This window comes from Electrophorus electricus, chromosome 5, assembly GCF_041902795.1.
Source record: "Electrophorus electricus isolate QZ-2024a chromosome 5, ASM4190279v1, whole genome shotgun sequence".
In the NCBI taxonomy this organism is placed as follows: domain Eukaryota; kingdom Metazoa; phylum Chordata; class Actinopteri; order Gymnotiformes; family Gymnotidae; genus Electrophorus; species Electrophorus electricus.
Window position 1 is genome coordinate 13,590,179 of NC_137501.1, and position 22,712 is coordinate 13,612,890.

At 39.3% G+C, this 22,712-nt stretch overlaps 2 protein-coding genes across 2 annotated transcripts; both read left to right on the forward strand.

Annotated features, from left to right (window-relative positions):
- Positions 1-407: 407 nt before the first annotated feature.
- On the forward strand, positions 408-5,750 carry LOC113582838 (CD209 antigen-like protein 2). The gene is made up of 6 exons (XM_027018845.3): positions 408-655; positions 2,921-3,016; positions 3,124-3,333; positions 3,813-3,955; positions 4,859-4,953; positions 5,482-5,750. The coding sequence occupies exons 1-6, from the start codon at positions 577-579 to the stop codon at positions 5,624-5,626; spliced, it is 768 nt and encodes a 255-aa protein (XP_026874646.2). The 5' UTR covers positions 408-576; the 3' UTR covers positions 5,627-5,750.
- A 10,923-nt stretch (positions 5,751-16,673) lies between these two features.
- On the forward strand, positions 16,674-17,627 carry LOC113582837 (aerolysin-like protein). The gene has a single exon (XM_027018844.3). It carries the CDS (start codon positions 16,674-16,676, stop codon positions 17,625-17,627), a length of 954 nt encoding a protein of 317 aa, XP_026874645.3.
- Positions 17,628-22,712: the final 5,085 nt, after the last annotated feature.

Below are 22,712 nucleotides of genomic sequence, written 5' to 3' on the forward strand. Positions count from 1 at the left end.
GGGAAAATAATGAGCAGAACTGAACGCAGTTTGCGCAGGTGTGTCTTCGCTGGGGATTTAAATTTGGCGCAAGCGAGACGTAGTTCCCGTTTAGAACTGTCAAAACTACATCACTCAAGATAATACTGTCGCGCCTACAAGTTAAATTTCTCAATAGACAAACTCGATTTAGGTGGATAGTAGCTAACCTGTTACCAGCAAGTATCTGTACGATGCACTCATTACGCTCACTTGTAGCTTTTCAGATATTAACTGATAATTTTTCTCCATTTTGCTGTGCAGCTGTTAACGAGAACGGAATGTATAGATACGGATACATGTAGACAGGAAGAGGTAACACGCACGCGGCAAAGGTTTTTGCACAACTTTTGCGGCAGTTTTTGCTGACTCTTAACGTGCACACGCTGCTGGTTAAGAGCGGTCATCGCAACAGCAGCGACAGTAACGACTCCAGCCAGCTCCGTCATCGAAGAGAGAAGTACAGAGTGTCGACGCCGCAAAGTCCTGTTTCCTGTTAAATGCTTAAAGTGTTTTTCCACACAGTCAGTCAATATTACCAGAGAACGGTAGGCGACCATGTATGCTTTACAATCTCCAACAAAGACAAGGAACGATGGAAACGACTCCCCAGAAGACACCGAAATCCGCAGCACAGGTAGGGCTGCAGAAGCGAATAATACAATGACACAAGTGGTGAGCGGAGACCACAGAATACCGAGTAAGAATTAAAATTCAATGGTGTCTCTTAAAATCTCACTCTGTGGTTTCTGTAGACGTGCAATAGTTTTATGTCGTCAAACATTTGGCATAAAAGTAAAACCGAACACGGCGTTATCGATCTAAGCACCGTCAAAAGCACGAAGACATGTTTGTTGCTGTAATGCAAAGGGTCCTAAATTCGGGCTTCCTCTTTCTAACGTGAACCGTGTGTGTGCGCATTCATCCCACCCTGCAAACACTCGTTTCAGTGCAGTAGCATGAAGACCTTGCGCTCCAACGCCCCCGCCCGGCGTCCCAGGCGCAGTTGCTATAGCAACAGTGGAACGGGGCAGGCAGGCGGTACAGCAGGGCTAATGTTTGAATATATGTTTCCAGCACGTGTTGTAAAGGGACTTTATGAACGAATGAACTGCTATTAAATGTAAAGTCATGAATGTAAGTATAGCATAACTGGCTCATTAGACAAGTACATAAATTTAGTAGCTATCTAGCTACTAAATGTACATATCTAGCTATTCATGTACATTTAATTTGCTAGTTAGCTGTGTAATAAGTTTGTTATTAACTAGGTTTAACTTGTTGTACAGCAGCGATAATTCCGTCTTGCTCATGAATATTGTGTAGGGAGCACAGAAAGGCTTAAATTCGCCAGCTCTGTCAGTAACTCCCCCAGTTATCACTCATTCTCTTCACCACACATTTGAACGCCTCAGCCATTCAGACACGGGAATTACGTAGGACGTCACAGTATGACTGTGGTGGACTGTATCATGACGCCACAGTAGACTGTACCATGGAGTGTACCATTACGTACGCCGTCATGTTAAGTGTGAGTCTTTGATGGACTCTACCATTGTGTGCCAGCTGCAGAGTAAGGGACCTCCACACATCGCTGCTGCTAAGGATGCGGCCTACCTAGCAGTGGATCTTTAACTGAGACGCACCCTGTGTGTGTGTCTGTGTCTTTCAGTCGTGCTCTATCTCGCTTGCTCTAAAAAAAAAATTAAAAATATGCCTATAATATGCAGGCGTCAGGGAGCCCCTATTAAAATGCGGGAGACTCTCAGAACTTACAGAAGAGGTGGGATGTCTGGTCTGTGTGTGTGTGTGTGTGTGTGTGTGTGTGTGTGTGTGTGTGTGTGTGTTTGAGACATGAAGATAAAAGGAAATGATGCAGGGAACTGAGAGCGCTATAACCGGTCGGCAAGTAACACTCGTTCCACAGTGCATTAGTATTCAGGGTTACTAGTTCCATAGTAACCAAATAAGTCACCAGATGCCACCAGTTAGAAGGTTGTAAGGCAAAATTCCCTATTTTCCTTAACCTGTACCACTGGTCCCACTAATATCCCACTGGCCAATAACAGAATAGTCACAGAGAAGGATAAGAAAATATAAAAAATGAAATTAATGCTCACTTCCAGGAGACTCTCACACTAGTGACACCCAAAAGGAGAAAATTCCCTATTTTTGGTTTTATTTACAACTGAAACATCACAATTATATGCCGGTGGGGGAGCCAAAGGGGTGGACCTGACACCGTTTTCTAAACTTTCATGTTCAAGTTTGCTTTAACATCCTTGTCCCATTCAAGTTTCGTCTTATGCCTTGTTGCTAGAGCTTTATTCATGTAATCATAATCCCAGCCTGGGTCTCCCTGACCGGCCCTTATACAGGTGGCAGCCAGCTTCGCGAGTTTCCTCAAAAAGACCTGTTTCATGGGTAGGTTCAGCCATAATAAGATCTGGACCCCTCGGACCACCCTGCCAAGTTATCTACCCATGGAACTGTGCATTCAGCTAAATCATTTCTGTCCATCCACGCCCTTGGACTCACTCCTTGGTTAGGTTTTGCAATTTTACTACCCATTTTATTTGTAGATCAACCAGGACGAGGTTAGGACCAGACCAGACCAAGAACGGTTAACCTGAATAAACTAGTATGTCTCCCCGAGACTGGGGGGGGGGACTGACGCTACTGTTTAAATGTGCATGCATGCTATCATCTGTGTTTGGTACTCTACCTTTTAAATGTGCATGCAAGCTAGCATCTGTGTTTGGTGCATGCATGCTGGGGTTGTTTGCTCAAAAGGTTTGGGAATCCCTAGCTTACACGCTACTATACTAAACATGTCCAGTGCATCGGTTTGTTCCCTCTCAGTGAAAAAGTACAGATATGGTTTGTCTGTTTGTGATGGCAGGGAGTGCTAGCTGTGGGTTTTACAGGATGGTGCTGCTGTGTTTGGGAGTGATGTGTTTTGTACAAGGCACCCAGAATGTTGTGCTGCGTCCCCTGTGTAAGTCAAATCTATTAGCAACATTTGACTTTGAGATATTACATGGCCATAATAATTCAGAGATGAAGCACATTTAATAAAAATGTTTACTCAATCCCATGTTTTAGCTAATGGTATAAAAGATAATAGCACTGTTGTGACAAAGAAAGAGGACCAACTCCAGGACTGCTTCAGAAACCTGACCACAGAGGAGGAGTGGTCCCAGACCAGATTCGACCAGCTGCAAAGAGAACTGGACCAGTTACAAACTAGATACAACCAACTCCTCATAGAACGGGACCAGTCCCAAGCACAGTTGAAAAGCTGTGAAGAGAAGGGTATTTACTATTTATTATAACTAAGATGTAATTTAGTGTGAAATGTATTTTTTAAAAAATTTTTTTTTACTCTGTCGTTATTCATTTACCTTTATGACCAGCTTTCCTTTAACCAATGATATGGTTATATTCTAATGAATATTCTAATGAGTATAAATATGAAGTGTACAGTTAGGGTTGGTGTGCTTGTCCTTGCAGTGGCTACAGTCTGTTGCCCTGGATCCTTCTGGTCCAGGAATATCTCAAACACACTGGCACACTCAGTACAGTCACTAACTTTTCTGTAATGTGAGGAAAGATGTGAAATCAGGCTTATGTCTTAGACAGGAAAGTGAGAGAGGTTTGGGAACTGTGTGACCTGCCATAGTATACAGTCAGTGTAAAGCGTATAATAGCTGGAGTATAAAGAGTATAACAGGTGGAAAATCCCACAGCTTCAAGAGTTGGTTATCTCAACAATGTTTGGATTCATGTACCAGACTCCACCTGTCCAGTTGGATGGACAGCGTTGGGCTCCAGTATCTACTACATTTCCAAGGCAACGAACGACTGGAGCCATAGCAGGAAGGACTGCCAAGAGAGAGGAGCAGACCTGGTGGTCATCAACAGCAGAGAGGAACAGGTGGGTGAGTGTGTGTGTGTGTGTGTGTGTGTGTGTGTGTGTGTGTGTGTGAAAGAGAGAGAACAGAGAACAGACCCCATGATTGAAAACATGAAAATTGTAGTACTACTAGCTGTTACTTAATTACAATATCTTTACCCAGACATTTGCATGTGCATGTGTGTCTTAAGTGCACATGTTACATGGGTTTGACACAGAAAAGTAAATATCATCATAAGTGCATTACAGAAATATGATTAGCAAATACTGTTGCCAGAGTTAAATTAAGGGATTTTGGTGAGCTATTCATTGAATTAGCAGATTTTGGTGTGCTACTCATTGGGATTACAGGATTTTGGTGTGCTGTTCATTGGATTAAGGGATTTTGGTGAGCTATTCATTGGATTACAAGATTTTGGTGTGCTGTTCATTGGATTAAGGGATTTTGGTGAGCTATTCATTGAATTACAGGATTTTGGTGTGCTGTTCATTGGATTATAGCATTTTGGTGTGCTATTCATTGGATTACAGCATTTTGGTGTGCTGTTCATTGGTTTAAGGGATTTTGATGTGCTGTTCATGGGTTTAAGGGACTCTGTGCTATTCATTGGATTAAGGCATTTTGTGTGCTATTCATTCTATTCATTGGGTTAAGGGTGTTTGTGTGCTGTTCATTGTGTTAAGGGAAAATCTGCTAATAGTTTCCTTCTTAACAAAACATTTGAGTGAAGTAGTAAATATGAATGAACCCTCATTATCCTCTTTTCTCTGGAATGCAAATTATCTTTTAAGATGATATTTTCTGGCCTTTACAAACTGCACAGACAACAAGCTGGCCCTCAGAGGCAAAAGGCTCATCAGTACGTAAAAATACAATAAATGAAAATGTGAAAATGCGTGTTTACTGTATGATCTGCATGTTAGGACTTTATACGAAGCTTGATGGTGCCCATCTGGATTGGACTGATTGAGACTGACTCGGTGTGGACATGGGTGGATGGAAGCTCCTTGTCCACTCGGTAAGACCTGCTGCTGTTTGTTAAATGCAGAATTTAGTTCAGCTATTGTTTGTTTTGGTTAAGACAAAGCCAACAATGCTCCAGCCATTATGTATATGCAGACTGGACAAGGCCTTCACCAGCTTTTGGGTGAATAATGGAGTTCAACATCCATTATATTGTCATGTCATGTGATTGGTCATGTGACTAAAACTAATCCAAATACAGTGGTGCTTGAAAGTTGGTTAACCCTTTAGAAGTTTCTAGATTTCTGCTTGTTAACTTTGCTACTCACAGATTTAATAGTGGCACCTTCTCCTCGGTAAATAAGTTAGTTTAATATTTTTATCTCATTTGTCTTCATTTGGTACTCTTTATCTACTTCTAGGACTTGTGTGACTTGTGTGGAAAAAAAGGTGAAATTTATGCAGAAATATAGAAATTTCTAACGGGTTCAGAAACATTCAAGCACTGCTGTATAAAGACTGTTCCTGAGGTGAATTATGGAATTAGATCTACAACTTTAATCTCTTTCTGTAACAACCTAAGGTTTTGGTTGGATGGAGAGCCTAACGAATATCGGTATGGAGAGGACTGTGCGCAGAGTAAGCCGAATCCAGAATCCGTCAAGAGCTGGAACGATGAGCGGTGCCAGAAATATCTGAACTGGGTCTGTGAGAGACGGGCCTGTTAATGTAACTGGGTCTGTGACAGATGGGTCTGTTAACGTAACCGGGTCTGTGACATTTATCCTAAACAATTTGAAACAAATGCTGTTAAATGTTGGACAAGTCAGACAAATATAATTTCTGATTTTACATTATTGTTTATTCATTCATTCATTTTATAATTTTTAATTAAGTTTACATTTTCTTTTGAAATCAATTGTGTCTTATACTTTTATTTGAAAAGCACAATCAGCAAACCTTCCTTACAAATAAGGGGAAGAGAGTTTTGAACCCATGATTCTTGGGTATCATGGAGCAGAGAGCTTTGAATTGAGTCTTGTGTGAGTGGTGCTGCTCAGAGCCAGCCTTGCGTTCAGGAAGTGTGTGAGTATAATCATAGTGGGGGGAGGGTGTGTTCTAAGGCCTCAAGGCCTGGGAATATAAAAACAAACAATCTCTGCTTGGGAAACCATCATACTAAACCAAATGAAGCAAGGACTAATTTACATTTACATTCACATTTTAGGAATTTAGCAGACAAATGATCTAGAATGCTGTAGAAATGCAGGCATCACTGCTGATGCTTAGAAGTACAAAATACATAAGTTCTCGCTTAAACAATGATAAATGTAATAAACAATAAGTGCTAGAGTTTGTTAAATAACATCAGTGTAACACCCTACAATAAGTACTTATTTAGTGAGTCAATATGGGAGCAAGGTCAGTTGTCATTTAAATATTCCACAAATAGATGGGTCTTTAATCTGTGATTGAAGACTGTCCGGACAGCAAGTGGGAGTTCATTCCACGATCTTGAAGCCAGGACAGAAAATAGTCTCGATGTTTCAAGCCGAGCCATACTTGAGGTTCTCGAGGTAAGGATTGGGCTTTGATCATTCACCTCATGTATGAAGGAGCTGGTCCATTTTTGGCAAGCATCAAGGTTTTAAATCTGATGTGTGCAGCTACTGGAAGCCAATGAAGGGAGCGCAGCAGCGGAGTAACGTGTGAACTTCTGAAGATTGAAGACCAGTTGTGCTGCTGTATTCTGGACAAGTTGTAGAGGTTTTATGACTCTTAGAGGAAGACCAGCAGGTAGCGAGTTGCAGTAGTCTAGTTTTGAGATCACAAGAGACTGCACAAGCACCTGGGTAACTTCCTGTGAGAGAAAGGGCTGAATCCTTTGTATGTTATAAAGAAGGAATCTGCAAGACCGCGTTAGATTAGAAACATGAGTTGAGAACGACAACTGGTTGTCCAAAGTTCTGCCCAGGCTATGGGCAGCTTCGGATGGTGATACCAGGGAGTTCTTGAAGGAAATTGTGAGATCATGGTAAGGGTTTGGGGTACCTGGGATGTACAGAAGCTTGGTTTTACTGGGGTTGAGCTTCACGTGGTGGTCTGTCATGCATGACACAATGTCAGTCAAGCATGCTGAGATACATCTGGAGACCCGCATGTCAGAGGGTAGAAAAGAAAGAAATAACTGAGTGTCAATGGCATAGCAGTGGTAGCAGGACTAATGAAAGGATCTTCATTTTTCAAACAACTGCACATGCACAACTCTAACACAGCTCTACTATACATGTGTTCTAACTTGCTTCGTACTAGGATACAAGAACAATATAGCATTAATAAAAGACCTGTTCACCACATAAATGAATAAACAAAATCATGTTTGTTTTAAGGTCACATAGAAACAGTTAATCCAAGAATACCTGTGAAAGTATTCACCTTTGTATTCTACATGAACTGCAAAATTAATACAATTAATACAATTAATACAATTAATTTTACTTTAGTACTTTAGTACTATAATTAATATAGTATAAAACTATAAGAAATTATTGTAACTATAATTTAACTATAATTGTAACTATTTTCAGTGTAGGGTCAGTGTACAGCCTACTGGTAATAAAGATTGTCTGGCTTTCATCTCCCAGTACTGTAGTCCGTCTGCTGTCATGCACAGTTATCAGATTCTTTTTCCCATACATATTAAAAAACTCCTGTATCCCCTGGTTAAAATATGAAACCAAACTACACATATATAAGGGGGAAGGAGGAGCGTTCCATTTATTTAGTTTTTTTTTGCATTTTGCACCTAGCACATACAGTACGAGTTCAGGACCGGTCTAAGCACGGAGATATCACACTTTAGCTTTCACGAGGGAGCATGTGGCGCCCTCTTGTGACAGCCAAGAGTAACTGCTCCATAAAAACGTGTTCGACCACCAGCTGTCAGGCTGTTTTCTGTTGGGGATTTTAGCTATGATGTCATACACACTGCAAAATCTCTTCTGCTCAGGAACAAATCCACATACAGTAAGGTTTGGGCTTCCCTGACACTGGTGAATTCTGTATTGTTGTAGTTTGCTCCTACTGTAGTAATAAGAGTAGACAGTACTACTTTTCAAAGGCCTCTGCTATTCTTTGATGTCACAGTAACATGTCATATTAATGTGCACTAACCAGTCACATCATGTGTACAGTTAATCTGACAAACTGCTAAATAACATTCAGAGTGTCTGTTCCATTTTTCCCAACTCATCCCACTTACTCTTCGCTTTAGTTACAGACATTAAACATTAAACCATGCACCAGTCCACCTGCATTCTGTTAGGTAGCAAAGCCCAGACTGGGTCGGAGCACAAGAGCACAACTGATCACGTTTCACAGAATGTTATAGTGTGGCCCAGGCCTTAGCCAATCAGAACAAGGTCTGCGTCGAAAGTGGTTGTGTAGTGAAAATTGATGTGAAGGTTGTTTAGTGTGCTGAACACAATATGAAGGTTGCATTGTGCATTGATCATTAGTGTGCAGATTGTGTAGTGAATATTAATGTGAAGGTTGAGTAGTGTGTAGTGAACATTAATGTGAAGGTTGTATAGTGTGTAGTGAATATTCATGTGAAGGTTGTGTATTGTGTAGTGAATGTTAATGTGAATGTGGTGTAGTGAACATTAACATGAAGGTTGTGTAATGTGTAGTGAATATTAATGTGAAGGTTCATATTAATGTTAATGTCAACATTAATATTGACTACACACTAAACAACCTTCACATTAATGTTCAATACACTACACGACCTTAACATTAGTATTCAACATTAATGTGAAGGTTGTGCATCTGATTATTGCAGAAAGTTTTTTGCTGGAGGTGATCTGTGCTGTGTTCAGATCTGTCTTCACCCCATCCTTCCAACAGCCCTTTGTATTTATGTGGTGTTTCTGTGCACATATTGTGCAGGTTGTGTCCTTTTTGGATTGAACTTTACACTAAAGGAATAAGCCCTGTGTGTTACAACAGTTTTATCACAGGTACGGGTTTTAGGCACAACCCAAAGATAATGAGATAAGATAGCACTATAGAGCCTCAAAGAAAGCGCAGTGACACAGTAGAACAGATATTGCACAAGAACAGAAATAATATAGTCAAAAATAGGGATAAATAAGTTAGTCGGGGTGGGGATTACAGATCTTCCTACAAAAAAAATGACAAGAAGTGGGTGTATCACATGAAAACAAAAGTACAGAATTCTGTGGTTTTATATATCAGGACATAATATTTATCTGGACCTTAGCAAGTCTTAAAATGAGGTACATACCTCAGATCAGCAACACACAGCAGATTCCACCGTGTCAAGATTTAACATAAACAAAGCCAAAATGAATCAAAAGCTTGTAGAACTGCCCTTAGCAGTAATAACTTGAAGTAATCATTTTGTATGACTATCACTCTCTCATTTTCTATGATGATCAGATGCCCAATCAGGACAGTTGTGGATGAAGCCCTTAAGTTCCACACACGGACAGCGGCCAGCCGGTGGAACGAGATGGTGCTGGTGTTTGTGGAGGCTCAAGAAGGAGGTTCATTTGAACTGAAAAAAGTTAAACGTATAACATTTCGAGTTTAAAATAGAGAAACACAAAAGGTGTCACAGTGTAAAATCTCACTGTTAAGGCTCACTGCTATTCCAATGCATTTTCATTTTTAAATTGTACAAGTAGTCAGGCAAGTAAAGTCATTGCTATTTTGACCACAAAACAAAATGTGTAATGCTTAGTCCAGTAACAACTAAACTACTGTTACTGTGAACTAATTTCAAGCATATAAACCTGTCATGGTGTGCCAGGCACCCCCACAGGAGGGACTCTCTCTCTCACACACACACACACACACACACACACACACACACACACACACACACAAAAACTCCAACACACCTGCCATGGTCCCAATCACCCACCTATTAGTCATTATTACACATACATTCTTTGTTTTCCCTCTTTTGTTCTTCGTTATTTAAGCCCACAGGTACCTGCCGTCGGGGCTGCACATTGCCAGTCGTGCTGTGCCTGCTCTCAAGTGCCTTCAAGTACTGCGTTAATTTATGCGTCAAGTTATTACTTCTGTACTGTCACCTCGTTTCTGCTGAGTTCGCTCAAGTTGAGTGTTCTGGTGAATAAACATCCTCTTGATTTTCACTCGCCTCTTGCTTCCTCCCTGCTGCCAAGGTCACAAAACCAACAAACTAATTTCAGCCACATTCAGCAGTATTTCTCTCCGTTCGGCTAATGACAGTGCAAGAGAGGAAGGATTGTTTGTTGCAGTCATGTGCCACAAATGGTCCATAGTTAATATGCACTAATGAAGAAATAAAAGTGCAGAATCCTCACTCGTTTATTTACGACTTTAAATATACAGCTTAAAGGTGGAGTAGGCCGTCTATTGTAGAAGCATTTTTTGTGAAATACTCAATACATTCTGATAGCAATCAATAAATTCAATGCAATGGTATTTATACCGAATGAAACGATTGGACAGCCTGCCTGCCTGTCTGCTTGTCTGCCTGTGCATGCTCTGCAGTCTGCACGTGTGCTCATTTCACATGTTCTTATAAGCAGATCTTTTAAACTGGAAGAAAAGTGCTCTGCCATTCACCTGACGCAGCAGCGTCTTACTAGCGGGACATTTCAGGCCTTTCATTTAAAAATCAAATAATGTGTTATCATTTCTACATCGTAATCTCCCTTCCTCAATTCATAGTAGTTAATGTAGCCAAGTACAGAGTAGCTTGATAAGCCTACTTAGCCTGAATTTGCAAGTGGCAGTTTAACTGTCTTGCACTTACTGAAATATTGTCTTGTATATCAGCATTGACTCCTGTATCTAGCAGTATTTTAGTTCAGTGGTATCTGGTATGATATTGATTGTTTTTTTGTTTGTTTGTTTTTTTTTTACATTTTTTACTCATTTTATGAGTATATGATTGCACTTTTGTGAGTCCCTCTAGATAAGGGCATCTGTAACTGAATAGAAGAGCAATGTTTCCCTTCTGGGTAATAAGCTTTTCTTCTTTAATGCTTTAATAACATAGGACGTGTCCTTCAGGAAAAATAAAGTCTTATCGTATCTTTCCACTGAACCTGATAACAGTCTAGGTGTTGCCAGATGAAAGCATGCTGCTTCATTTTATAGTTAGACTCGATTTCCTCACTTCTCTCTTAGGTGTGTATGATTTACAATTCCCTGGGTGAAATAGGTCATTAAACTCCACAGTGCTGAAACATGCTTAAAGGTGAACATGCTAGACTGGTTGATAACCCTGGTCAACATTAGCTGGCACACTTCAAATGCAAACAAGTCTCCTTAAGTTCTGTGAAAGAAATTGACACATACATAGTGAAAATGGAAATCTGAAGAAAAGTCCAGGGAGTAAGGAAGTATACTGTTAGGTAACATACAAATACCTTTGAATCAAAGAGGCAAATGGGAATCATGAAGAGGCCACAAGGAAAGCAGCTACAGCCAAATACCTACAGAGAGTGAGGCAAGTCCTGGAACAACATCTGGGATATCAACACCTACACTCTATCAGTCATCAGATATATCAACACCTACACTCTACCAGTCATCAGATACATCAACACCTACACTCTACCAGTCATCAGATATATCAACGCCTACTCTCTATCAGTCATCAGATATATCAACGCCTACTCTCTACCAGTCATCAGATACATCAACACCTACACTCTACCAGTCATCAGATATATCAACACCTACTCCCTATCAGTCATCAGATATATCAACACCTACACTCTACCAGTCATCAGATATATCAACACCTACTCTCTACCAGTCATCAGATACATCAACACCTACACTCTACCAGTCATCAGATATATCAACACCTACTCCCTATCAGTCATCAGATATATCAACGCCTACTCTCTATCAGTCATCAGATATATCAACACCTACGCTCTATCAGTCATCAGATATATCAACGCCTACTCTCTATCAGTCATCAGATATATCAACGCCTACTCTCTACCAGTTATCAGATATATCAACACCTACTCTCTATCAGTGATCAGATATATCAACGCCTACTCTCTATCAGTGATCAGATATATCAACGCCTACTCTCTATCAGTCATCAGATATATCAACACCTACTCTCTATCAGTCATCAGATATATCAACACCTACTCTCTATCAGTCATCAGATATATCAACACCTACTCCCTATCAGTCATCAGATATATCAACACCTACACTCTACCAGTCATCAGATATATCAACGCCTACTCTCTATCAGTCATCAGACATATCAACACCTACTCTCTATCAGTCATCAGATATATCAACACCTACTCTCTATCAGTCATCAGATATATCAACGCCTACTCTCTATCAGTCATCAGATACATCAACACCTACTCTCTATCAGTCATCAGATATATCAACGCCTACTCTCTATCAGTCATCAGATACATCAACACCTACACTCTACCAGTCATCAGATATATCAACGCCTACTCTCTATCAGTCATCAGATATATCAACGCCTACTCTCTATCAGTCATCAGATACATCAACACCTACACTCTACCAGTCATCAGATATATCAATGCCTACTCTCTATCAGTGATCAGATATATCAACGCCTACTCTCTATCAGTCATCAGATATATCAACGCCTACTCTCTATCAGTCATCAGATATATCAACGCCTACTCTCTATCAGTCATCAGATATATCAACGCCTACTCTCTATCAGTCATCAGATATATCAACGCCTACTCTCTATCAGTGATCAGATATATCAACAACTACGCTCTACCAGTCATCAGGAACCCTGCTGGCTAAATCAGCTGACCAGGAGGAGACAGAAGCCACTGATATGAAGACATAGAAACTCCTCACAATGCATAGAAGGTTTCATCCCAAATCCAGCATTCTGAGACTACACTAAGTGGAAGGAGGGGGTCCGAGGACTAGTGAGTGTCAGAGCCACTATCCAGGATGAAACAACCAAGATCTATAACAGTATTAGGAAGACTGCTCCAAGTGATGAAGTGTTTATTGAATACCTCAGACAGCAGAAACCCATGGTAATGAGGAGGAACAGGAACTATCATGGGAGGATAAACCCCAACACGGTCCGTACCGCTGACAAATAGTAGAAGTGGCTGATATGGAGAAATCCTACCAATGGCTGGAAAAGGCTGGATTTAATGACAGTACGGAGGCACTAATCATGGCAGCACAGGAATAAGCACTCAATACAAGATGAATAGAGGCTGGGATCTACTACAACAGGCAAGACCCCAGATGCAGGCTGTGTAAAGACACCCCTGAGACAATCCAGCACATAACAGCAGGATGCCAGATGCTAGTAGGCAGAGCATACATGCAACGCCATAACCAAGTGGCTGGCATAGTGTACAGAAATATCTGTGCTGAGTATGGGCTAGGAGTTCCAAGGTCAAAGTGGAATACATCCCTGAAGGTGGTGGAGAATGACGAGTTAAGATACTGTGGGACTTCCCGATACAGACTGACAAAATTGTAATGGCTAACCAACCAGACACAGTAGTAATGGGTAAACAGCAAAAAAGTGCTGTAGTGACTGATGTATCGATAACAACATTAGGAACAAGAAACCCAAGGGCTGTGGTAACCCAGTTGTTAAGGTGTTTGACTGGTAATCGGAAGGTTGCGTTGAATTCAAATCTGTTATAAAGATGTTTTTCTCAGGCATGGTTTTAAAGTGAAATTTACAATAACTATATATTACTTTTTCATAAATAAGGCTGATATTACACATAAAATATGAACAATCCTGCACAGTAGTATGAATTTCACTGATATTTGGTCTCAGGAGTTTCCCTCTTCAGTGTCCAGCAGTAGTCTGCCAACAGAGAGGGGACCCACTTTCCTTGGTACTGATTTTTCATAGGCCTACACTCACATAATCATATGTGAGTGTAATCGGTTGTAAACTATTTGTTTACAGCTGAAAGCACTTTGATAGAAAATGTCTGCTAAATGCCATAAATGTAGATGTAAATATAATGGAAAAAACGTTTCTGACAACATATTTGTATTCAGCGTGCATAAATACATAATCAACAGCTGTTTTTCTTTGCTCTGAGTCTGTCCTACTTAGTTCCTGTATTATATTTAAGATACATGAGGTTATTCATATCAACTGTTGTGCACATAAAATATTGTACATATAACATAAGCCACAAGCATTGCATTGGATTTGCTCACCACTCTGTGATTAGTGCAGCTTGTAAGAATATTTGGAGCTCTTGCCCAAGGTCACTTACTAGACCTTTTACTTTTCATTGTATTTACAGTGCAATTAGGCGACCGATTGGTAAGACTGGCTAGACAATATATATTATATAAGACAATATAAGACAATATATAAAATCAATTACAAATCTTAATTTTTGTAACCATGAAACCTTTATAATTTTGAAAATATGCCTCAAAATGGGGCGTGCACTGCTGCACGCCATGAGTTCAGTTCAGCTGCTGCATTTATTTTTTCTGTTGCTTGTAGTTTAGAGCTACATACCTAGCTAGCCAATTTATTCTTAGAATATCATTTATATCAGACCAAATTTTATTTTTATTATAAGAGAGCAATGATTTCCTACACAGATCTGTGTAGGATATACTGTGAGCTACTTTTCATAAATGTCATTTGAATCTGTTCGTTGCTCATTATGTTGGTCTGTCCAATTGTGTAATGTACTGAAGCAAAGTGGCAGCACTCAGTGATCATCTCTAGGGATTTCACTAACCATCCCACACTTGACAAGTTGTGGAGAAACATACAAAATGTAAAAATTATTTTAAAAGGTAACAGAAGGTAAGGGAAGGAATGTTGATGGATATAACGGTGTAAAAGTATATATTTTATCTCACACATGTACTTCAGTAAAAGTATAAAAAACAACTCTTAAAAGTACAATTTGTTTAAAAAGGCACTTAATTAAATGTCACAGAGTAAACGTAGGGCATTACCACCCACTTCTGACTATTATTGATTAATATATTGATAAATTGAACCCTTTAGGTGTTTACTGTCATTTGGTATTGCACTTGTGTTCATGCTGTAATTCTTTCTAGGTATCAGCACTGACTCTTGTATCTAAAAGTGTCTTAGTTCACTGGTATCTTAGACGCTAACCTATTGTATTGACTACATTCTCTGACAATGCACTTGTTTAAGTCGCTCTAGATAAGAGTGACTGATAAAAAGCTAAAATGTAAATGTAAATGTGAATAGAATAGACATGCAAGTTTTCTTTATGGGGAGGACCAGTATGCTTCTAATAGCAGAGGGCGTGCCTTTCCACTGAACCTGATAACAGTCCAGGTGCTACTGGTTTAAAGCATGCAGCATCTATTTTATAGTTTGACTGGATTTCCTCACTTGCACATTTGCACATCACTGCAACTCATGACAGATGGCACCTGTCAAAACTAGGTACTACAGCAATGCCAAGTTTCTACGGGACCTCCAGATCCAGAAATATAGACAAGTAGTTGCGAACCAACCAGACAATGTATAGTGACCAAGATGCAGAAACCAGCAGTGGTTAAATATTTTTTACAAAGGGGAGAAATGAGGAAAGGGAGAAGGTAGCAATGAATAAATGGGTAATGGTGCATGGGGAAATGGTTGGAAGTGTGATTGGTGGTGCTGGTGTGAGTCCAGTCCTGGCAGGCTGCTGACCGGGCTGTGTCACTCCCAGATAAACTCATACACATGATTTAGATTTGAGGTATAAACCTGCCACAAATGGCCTATTTCATATTTGCCACATTATATATTTAATGGTTTGTTTGTTTATTTTTCTTAGTTGTTAACACATTGTATTCATTTCCTAAATAATACAAATGAGCTAGTTTTTGTTGTAAAAAGCCTTATTTAAATCAACTGGACTTGAAAAGAGCTAGGGGGATAGTGTTCGACGGTCAAAATAAGTAGAAAAATATTGCGCAAGTCTGTGCAATGGATTAAAGTTATGCATCTCGCTAAAATGATGCAGCACAAATGGGGACTCTGAAGCTGATAATTAATGCATTCCATTCATCTCTACCCAGTTACACTTAGATGAACTTGCTTTCTGCACTGAATTTAAAATCACAGAAGTAAATAAATTACAATAATAAAGCTACAATTAAACAAAGCTAGAGAAACAATTAAACAAAAATAAATTCATATATATATATATTTTTATTAAGATAGCAAGAGTCCATGTTGCAAGTCTTTCATTCACTCTGACCATAGTGCTACACTGAAGAACTTTATAATCCTTGATTCATGGAATTCATGGTGTCAAGTCTCTGACCACTTATCATGCGTATTGTGTGGCTTACCAAATATTAACTGTGTCAGGAATAACTGAAGATTTATCACTTGCCAAGCCCATTGCTTCAGTACCAGCATACATTAAACTCCATCCACTTTATCTGTTGTGTTTAAGAGAGCACACAACTTGCAGCTGACACAATACACAATTTGGGAAGGAATCTTTCTAACCCCTACTCAGAACCTTTCTGTAAGTATGACTACTGTGCTTGATGGATTGGTGCATGCGATATAAGATTGATAGTATTTACTTTGTCTGTACCTAAATCAGTGATTATTGTGAGAGGAACTAATCATGCTATCAGCACATATTCCCAGATAATGTGTGCTGAGGCCAAAGTACTATTATCCATTTAGTGTCTTCTCTTTTTAAGGTTCATATTAAGATGTCATTCCTGGCACCAGTGCTCGTGATTGGTGGGCAAAAAGGTAATGCTTTTGATTTCAATGGTACTGGCAGTGGAGCGACACTGAAAAAGATATGGGTGTGGGCAGGAGGCTGGCAGATCAAGTCCATTAAGGTCTGGCTTACTGATGGCCAGTCTATGCACTTCGGAGAGTCTGCCGGGGACTTTAAAGAATTTACATTTGAAGATGGAGAGCACTTCACTTCTCTCTCACTGTGGGGAAATGGAGCTGGAACACGTCTGGGTGCCATCAAGTTCAAGACCAATCGCTCTAGAGAGTTTTTTGCACATATGACAGACTGGGGGCTGAAAACAGAATATCCAATTGATATTGGTTCTGGAATCTGCATGGGAGTCATAGGAAGAGCAGGTTCAGACATTGATAGCTTGGGTTTCAAATTTATAAACACCATCAAGTCTACTGTGTTAAAGAACGTGAATTATCCCACACTTCATAGTGTGATACCCAAGGTGGCTGTTGAGGAAATCAAATCAATGACTTACCACAACAATACTAGTGAGATGCAAGAATACAAAATAGAATCCTCAAAAAAAATAATCAAAACGTCATCCTGGTCTGTGACCAACAAGATTGAATTCAACTTCAGCTTTGAAGTGCAGGCAGGCATTCCTGAGGTTGCTGAAATAAAAACTGGGTTTGGTTTTACTGTGGGTGCTGAAAGCACACGTGGTTTAGAGAACTCTGAAGAAAAAACTGAGCTGTTCTCTTTCCCTGTCAAAGTTCCTCCAGGGAAAGTAGAAGATGTAGATGTCACAATTGGCCGTGTCACCGTAGATCTCCCCTACACTGGCACTGTTCAAATTACCTGCTTTAACAACAGTGTTCTGGAGTTTCCCATCAGTGGCACCTACAAAGGTGTCACTTATACTGAGGCAAAAACCGTTGTTAATGAATCAGCAAAACTGCTGTGAACAGTCTGGATCTTACTGTTGTTCTTGGAGGGGCTTAGTGAGCTTTGCACAAACATAAAAACTAATTTGTTAAAGATTCTTAATAGAAAAAATTGACTGATTATGCTAATGCAATTTGTAATGTTAATGGAGGATGTTGAAAATATGTGACAGTTATTGAACAACACATCTCAAAGGTGTAACTGCACAAATAAGGAATTTGTTATTAAAACAACTGAAATATAAAGTAAATGTCCCCAGGGGTTGATGAGGCCATGTGCATATTCGCCTGGGATAATAATTAATGAGAAACAAACAAACAAACAAACAAAAAACTACATTTTAAAACTGAAATGTCATGTTTCTTTTTCATGCTGGTGTCTTACTATGTGACATTTAATTTTTTAAAAACTGTGTGACTTTGATTCAGTAAAACATATTTTACATTGTGTGAGACACATACATCAATGCATATGTTTCCAAGTCACTAAATGTTATACATCTTGTTTTGTGGTTGAGGGAACTGTACAGGAAAATTTGACATGGATGCTCTTTAGTCAGTAGCAGAGCCTGTTCTAGAAAACCATGTGACCATTTTTGGAAAATGTTTTTTTTTGTGAAATCAGGTGGTTAATCTTGTAAACTGACAGTTTTAAACAGGCAGTCCTTATTTCTGTAATCCCCAGTGTCAAGGGTACTTACGTAGAAATGAGAAAATAGGAAATTTAATAACTGGATGATTATAACTGGGGAAGAAATGGATGACAGCAAAACAACTTAATTATGCTCAAACTTCCACTTCCTCACTGCCGTAAACCTCTAAGAGAACTCTGTAGGTTTAAAGACTGTAGCAGGTAGTGGGATGATGCCTGGTGCATGGCGCCAGGTGTCACCGGTACTGGTATCAGTTAAAACTGATCTGACTGTATATGGCCCCAGATGGGCTTTAGCCTACTGCCCTTAAGGTACAAGGTAGATGTTTATCATAAATACATAATTTTAATCAAAAATCATATATGATTTAATTTTGGTCTGAATCTTGGTTTCTCCCTTAATGAGCATTTTAATTATACTTTATATGATTTATGTAAAAGCAATAGTTTCAGATGACCCCACTTATCCTTCGAGTGGTTCATTGTCTAAAATTGCAGATCTGATTGTGAAGTTATATTTTATCAACATAAGAGAGTATGGTAGCTAAAGCCAGTGGGCAGAATACAACAACTGTAGGTTAAGAAGGAAAGAAGTGGCGATATCAAAATACAAGAGAAAAGATTAGCAAAAAGGAACAGCTGAAACTGGACGATGACACACAAGGACAGGGCAGAGGCAATGCTGCCCAGAGCAAATGGGATGAAAATGTTCAGGTTAATGTCTTAAAGCTCAATGAATCTTTCCGGAGCAGACAACTCCTCTAACCAAGTTCAGTTCATTTAAAGATAAATGAGTTTTTCTGGAGCAGACAACTCCCCTAACCAAGTTCAGTTCATTTAAAGATCAATGGATCTTTCCAGAGGAGACAACTCCCGTAACCAAGTTCAGTTCATTTAAAGATCAATGAATCTTTCCAGAGGAGACAACTCCCCTAACGAAATTCAATTCAGGTATTTTTCCTCCAACTCATTTTATCAATTCTAAAACATACGGATGTAATCAGAAAAGTTCCAAGTCAAAAGGCAGAAAAATCGGGCTACATAATGTAAATACAGTAAACTAAAAGGGAACAAACATAGCTAGCTAGATAGTTTAGCATTAACGTGGTCAGTTAACAATGAAAAAATGGAAGATGTAGCTAGCTAAATGTATTAATGCACTATAAACATTCATTTAAATAATAATCTATAAAAATAATTAGCTAGGTTACCTAACCTAGCTATGTAGCCACATGTTTGGGCTAATCTTAACTAGCGTTAGGTAGTTAATATTAGAAACGAAATCCCTAAACCGTGCCGTTAGTTAACTAGCAAGATAGCGTTGGCATAGTCAACTAGATATCAAGAGCGACGTCCCCTGTGGTTGTTGCTGCACACAAAGTACGGGAGCTGTATTTATCCTACCACTGATAGTTAGCTAGATAGGACCGCTAGAGAGGTTCGCTAATTCATATAAAAGGCTACTCGGGTCTGGACGTCGATATCCTCACTGTACTCACAACGGCTACTCTTTCCTCAAAACCGATTTCGCACAAATCCCATAATTTATAATCTCCCTATTTCATGAAGATGAATGAAGAAAAGCTTATTTGATATTCCGACAAGATGCGGTCAGTGCGTTTCTAAGTCGAAATCAAATATCAGCGATCAAACTGGTTATAACTAACAGAGAAAACTGCGCTGCGCACTAAAATATATAAACTTCTACGCGGTGTGACGCCACAATTACACTTGGTTGCCATACCAACAGCCTTTATAAAGTACACAGCTGGCGGTGCAGTGAAAAATGTATAATATTCATAACTAATGACGGGCAGTTTAGGGTGAAATCAGTGAAACACTTGCACACAACTTGCATACCTATGAAACTCTTGCATATATCTAGGAAAGATTTTTGCATAAACTATCTACTATTTACATTTGCATATGATAACTTACACTTGCATATACACACACATGCACGTTCATTCACTGGTATGTAAACATAGTTTAACTAGGCTTGCGTGTGTGGTCGCGTGAGTCTAAAACAATTTTCAGTGCGCACAGAAGCGTGCAACTCCTCCCATAAAACCAGACCCTCATACCCACTCATTTCAGTTTAGTAGTGCCCACGGTGTATGAGTAGTAATCATCGAAAGAATTCTTTAATATTAATACTATCAAATAATGTCAACAATGCCCGTTTGTCCGTACGCGCCTAAAAAGCGATTCGCTGCTATGGAAAGAATCAAGAAATTGGCGTGGACTGACTCAATTAATTATTGGTTATTGAAAGATAATCGTAATACGGGGTACGTTTTTGATGCGGAAAAAGGCAAAGTAGTTGAGGACCTGTCTTGATTCTTTGGCAAGCACAGAAATATCACACTTTTAACTTTCATGAGTGAGCATTTGGTACCCACCAGCTGTCAGGCTGTTTTCTGTTAGGACTTTAGCTATGATGTCATACACACTGCACAATCGCTTCTGCTCAGGAACAAATAAACATACAGTAAGGTTTGCGCTTCCCTGACACTGGTGAATTCTGTATTGTTGTAGACTGCTCTTACTGTAGTACTTGCAGTTGACAGCAGTACTACATTTCAAAGGCCTCTGCTCCTACAGTTAATTCGCTCAACTGCTAAATAACATTAACCCATGCACTAGTCCACTTCCATTCTCTTAGGTAGCAAAGCCCAGACTGGGTCGGACCACAAGAGCACAACTGATGACGTTTCAGAGAATGTTAAAGTGTGGCCCAAGCCTTACCCAATCAGAACAAGGTTTGTGCTAAGTGTTTGTGTAGTGAACATTAATGTGTAGGTTATGTAATGTGTAGCGGATATTAACGTGAAGACTGTGTAGTATGTTGAGCATTAACTGAACATTACTTTGTCCAGGTATGTTGAAAAAGGCGCTCATGTTCCAGTATTAGACCATCTTGCTACCTGCTTGGAGACACTAACTGCTCCGTCCTGTTCATCCTGACTTTCCACAAACCCCACATTTTTGAAGCTGGTGACAAAGAGACAGAGCAGAAGCACCCTAATCATTGCAAGGTTTTCTTGTGGCTTTGTCATTTATCTTTTTGACGGGTCGGGCAAAGCCCCGGGGGAATTGTTCTCATCACCACCCAATCAGAACAACTGTGGGGGACGCGGTTGAGTTTCTCACACTAACGGCTGCCTGTCAGTGGAATAAGGTGATTCTGTTATTTATGGAGACTCAAGAAGGAGGTTCATGATGAACTGAAAACAAGGCAAAAGTATAACATCTCTGGAGTTAGAGGAACACAAATTGTACAAGTAATCAGGCAAGTCATTGCTATTTGGCCACAAAACAAAATGTGCAATGCTTAGTCACAACTAAACTACTGTTATTGCCTGTAAACTAGTTTCAACCATATAAAACTATAAAGTAGCCTATAAACTAATTTAATTTACATTAAGGATTATTTTTCTGTGTTTAATGACGGAGTACAGTTTAAAGGTGGAGTAGGTCAATTATTGTAGAAACATTTTATATTTTTGTGAAACACTCATTACATTCTGATAGAAATCAATAAATCAAATGCTCGGATATTCAGACCAAACTGAATGACTGGATGACCTGCCTGCCTATGTACCTGCCTACATGTGCTCTGCAGTCTGCATATGTACTCATTTCACAACATCTTCTTACACGCAGGTCATTTCATTTACATGTACAACATTTAACTGACGCTTTTGCCCAAAGCGACATACAATTATGACTGAACACAACTTGAGTAATTGAGAGCTGAGGATCTTGCTCAGGGGCACAACAGAAGCAGTTAATTGGCAACCTTCTCATTACAAGTCGAGTACCTTGACTTCTGAGCTACTACTGACCACAATTTCAGGCCTTTGTATTTAAATTCTGATCTTCTTTTAAGAACCAATTTATGGATTATCATTGATATCATCGAATCTTTTCAGTGTAGCTTCCTAAGACTACTTGGCCTTAATTTGCAAAGAGCAGTTTAACTGTCTTGTAACATCCAGAATTACACTATTATTGATGAATATATTGATTAATTTAAACCTTTTAGTGCTTATAATTGTTTGGTATTGCACTTGTGTTTGTTCTGTAGTTCTTTCTAGGTATCAGCACTGACTCCTGTATCTAACAGTATCTTACTTCAATGGTATCTTGGACTCTAAACTATTGTATTGACTAGGATACAGTCTATGAGTAGATGACAAAGTACTTTTGTAAGACACTTTGGATAAGAGCATGTGATAAATGGCTTAAATGTAACTGAACAGAAGAGGTATGCATGTTTTCTTACTGAGGAGGAAAAGCAAGTTTTCTTACTGAGGAGGACTGGGTGTGCCTTTATTTATACACACACACACACACACACACACACACACACACACACATAAATATATATATATATATATATATATATATATATATATATATATATATATATATATATACATACATACAT

Bases quoted from the DNA above. Each gene is read 5' to 3' on its own strand.
- LOC113582837 (XM_027018844.3), top strand. From the start codon at position 16,674: ATGTCATTCCTGGCACCAGTGCTCGTGATTGGTGGGCAAAAAGGTAAT.
- LOC113582838 (XM_027018845.3), top strand. From the start codon at position 577: ATGTATGCTTTACAATCTCCAACAAAGACAAGGAACGATGGAAACGAC. The intron at 3,334-3,812 runs GTATTTACTATT...TTCATGTACCAG, and splicing joins GAAAAGCTGTGAAGAGAAGG to ACTCCACCTGTCCAGTTGGA. The intron at 4,954-5,481 runs GTAAGACCTGCT...TAACAACCTAAG, and splicing joins GGAAGCTCCTTGTCCACTCG to GTTTTGGTTGGATGGAGAGC.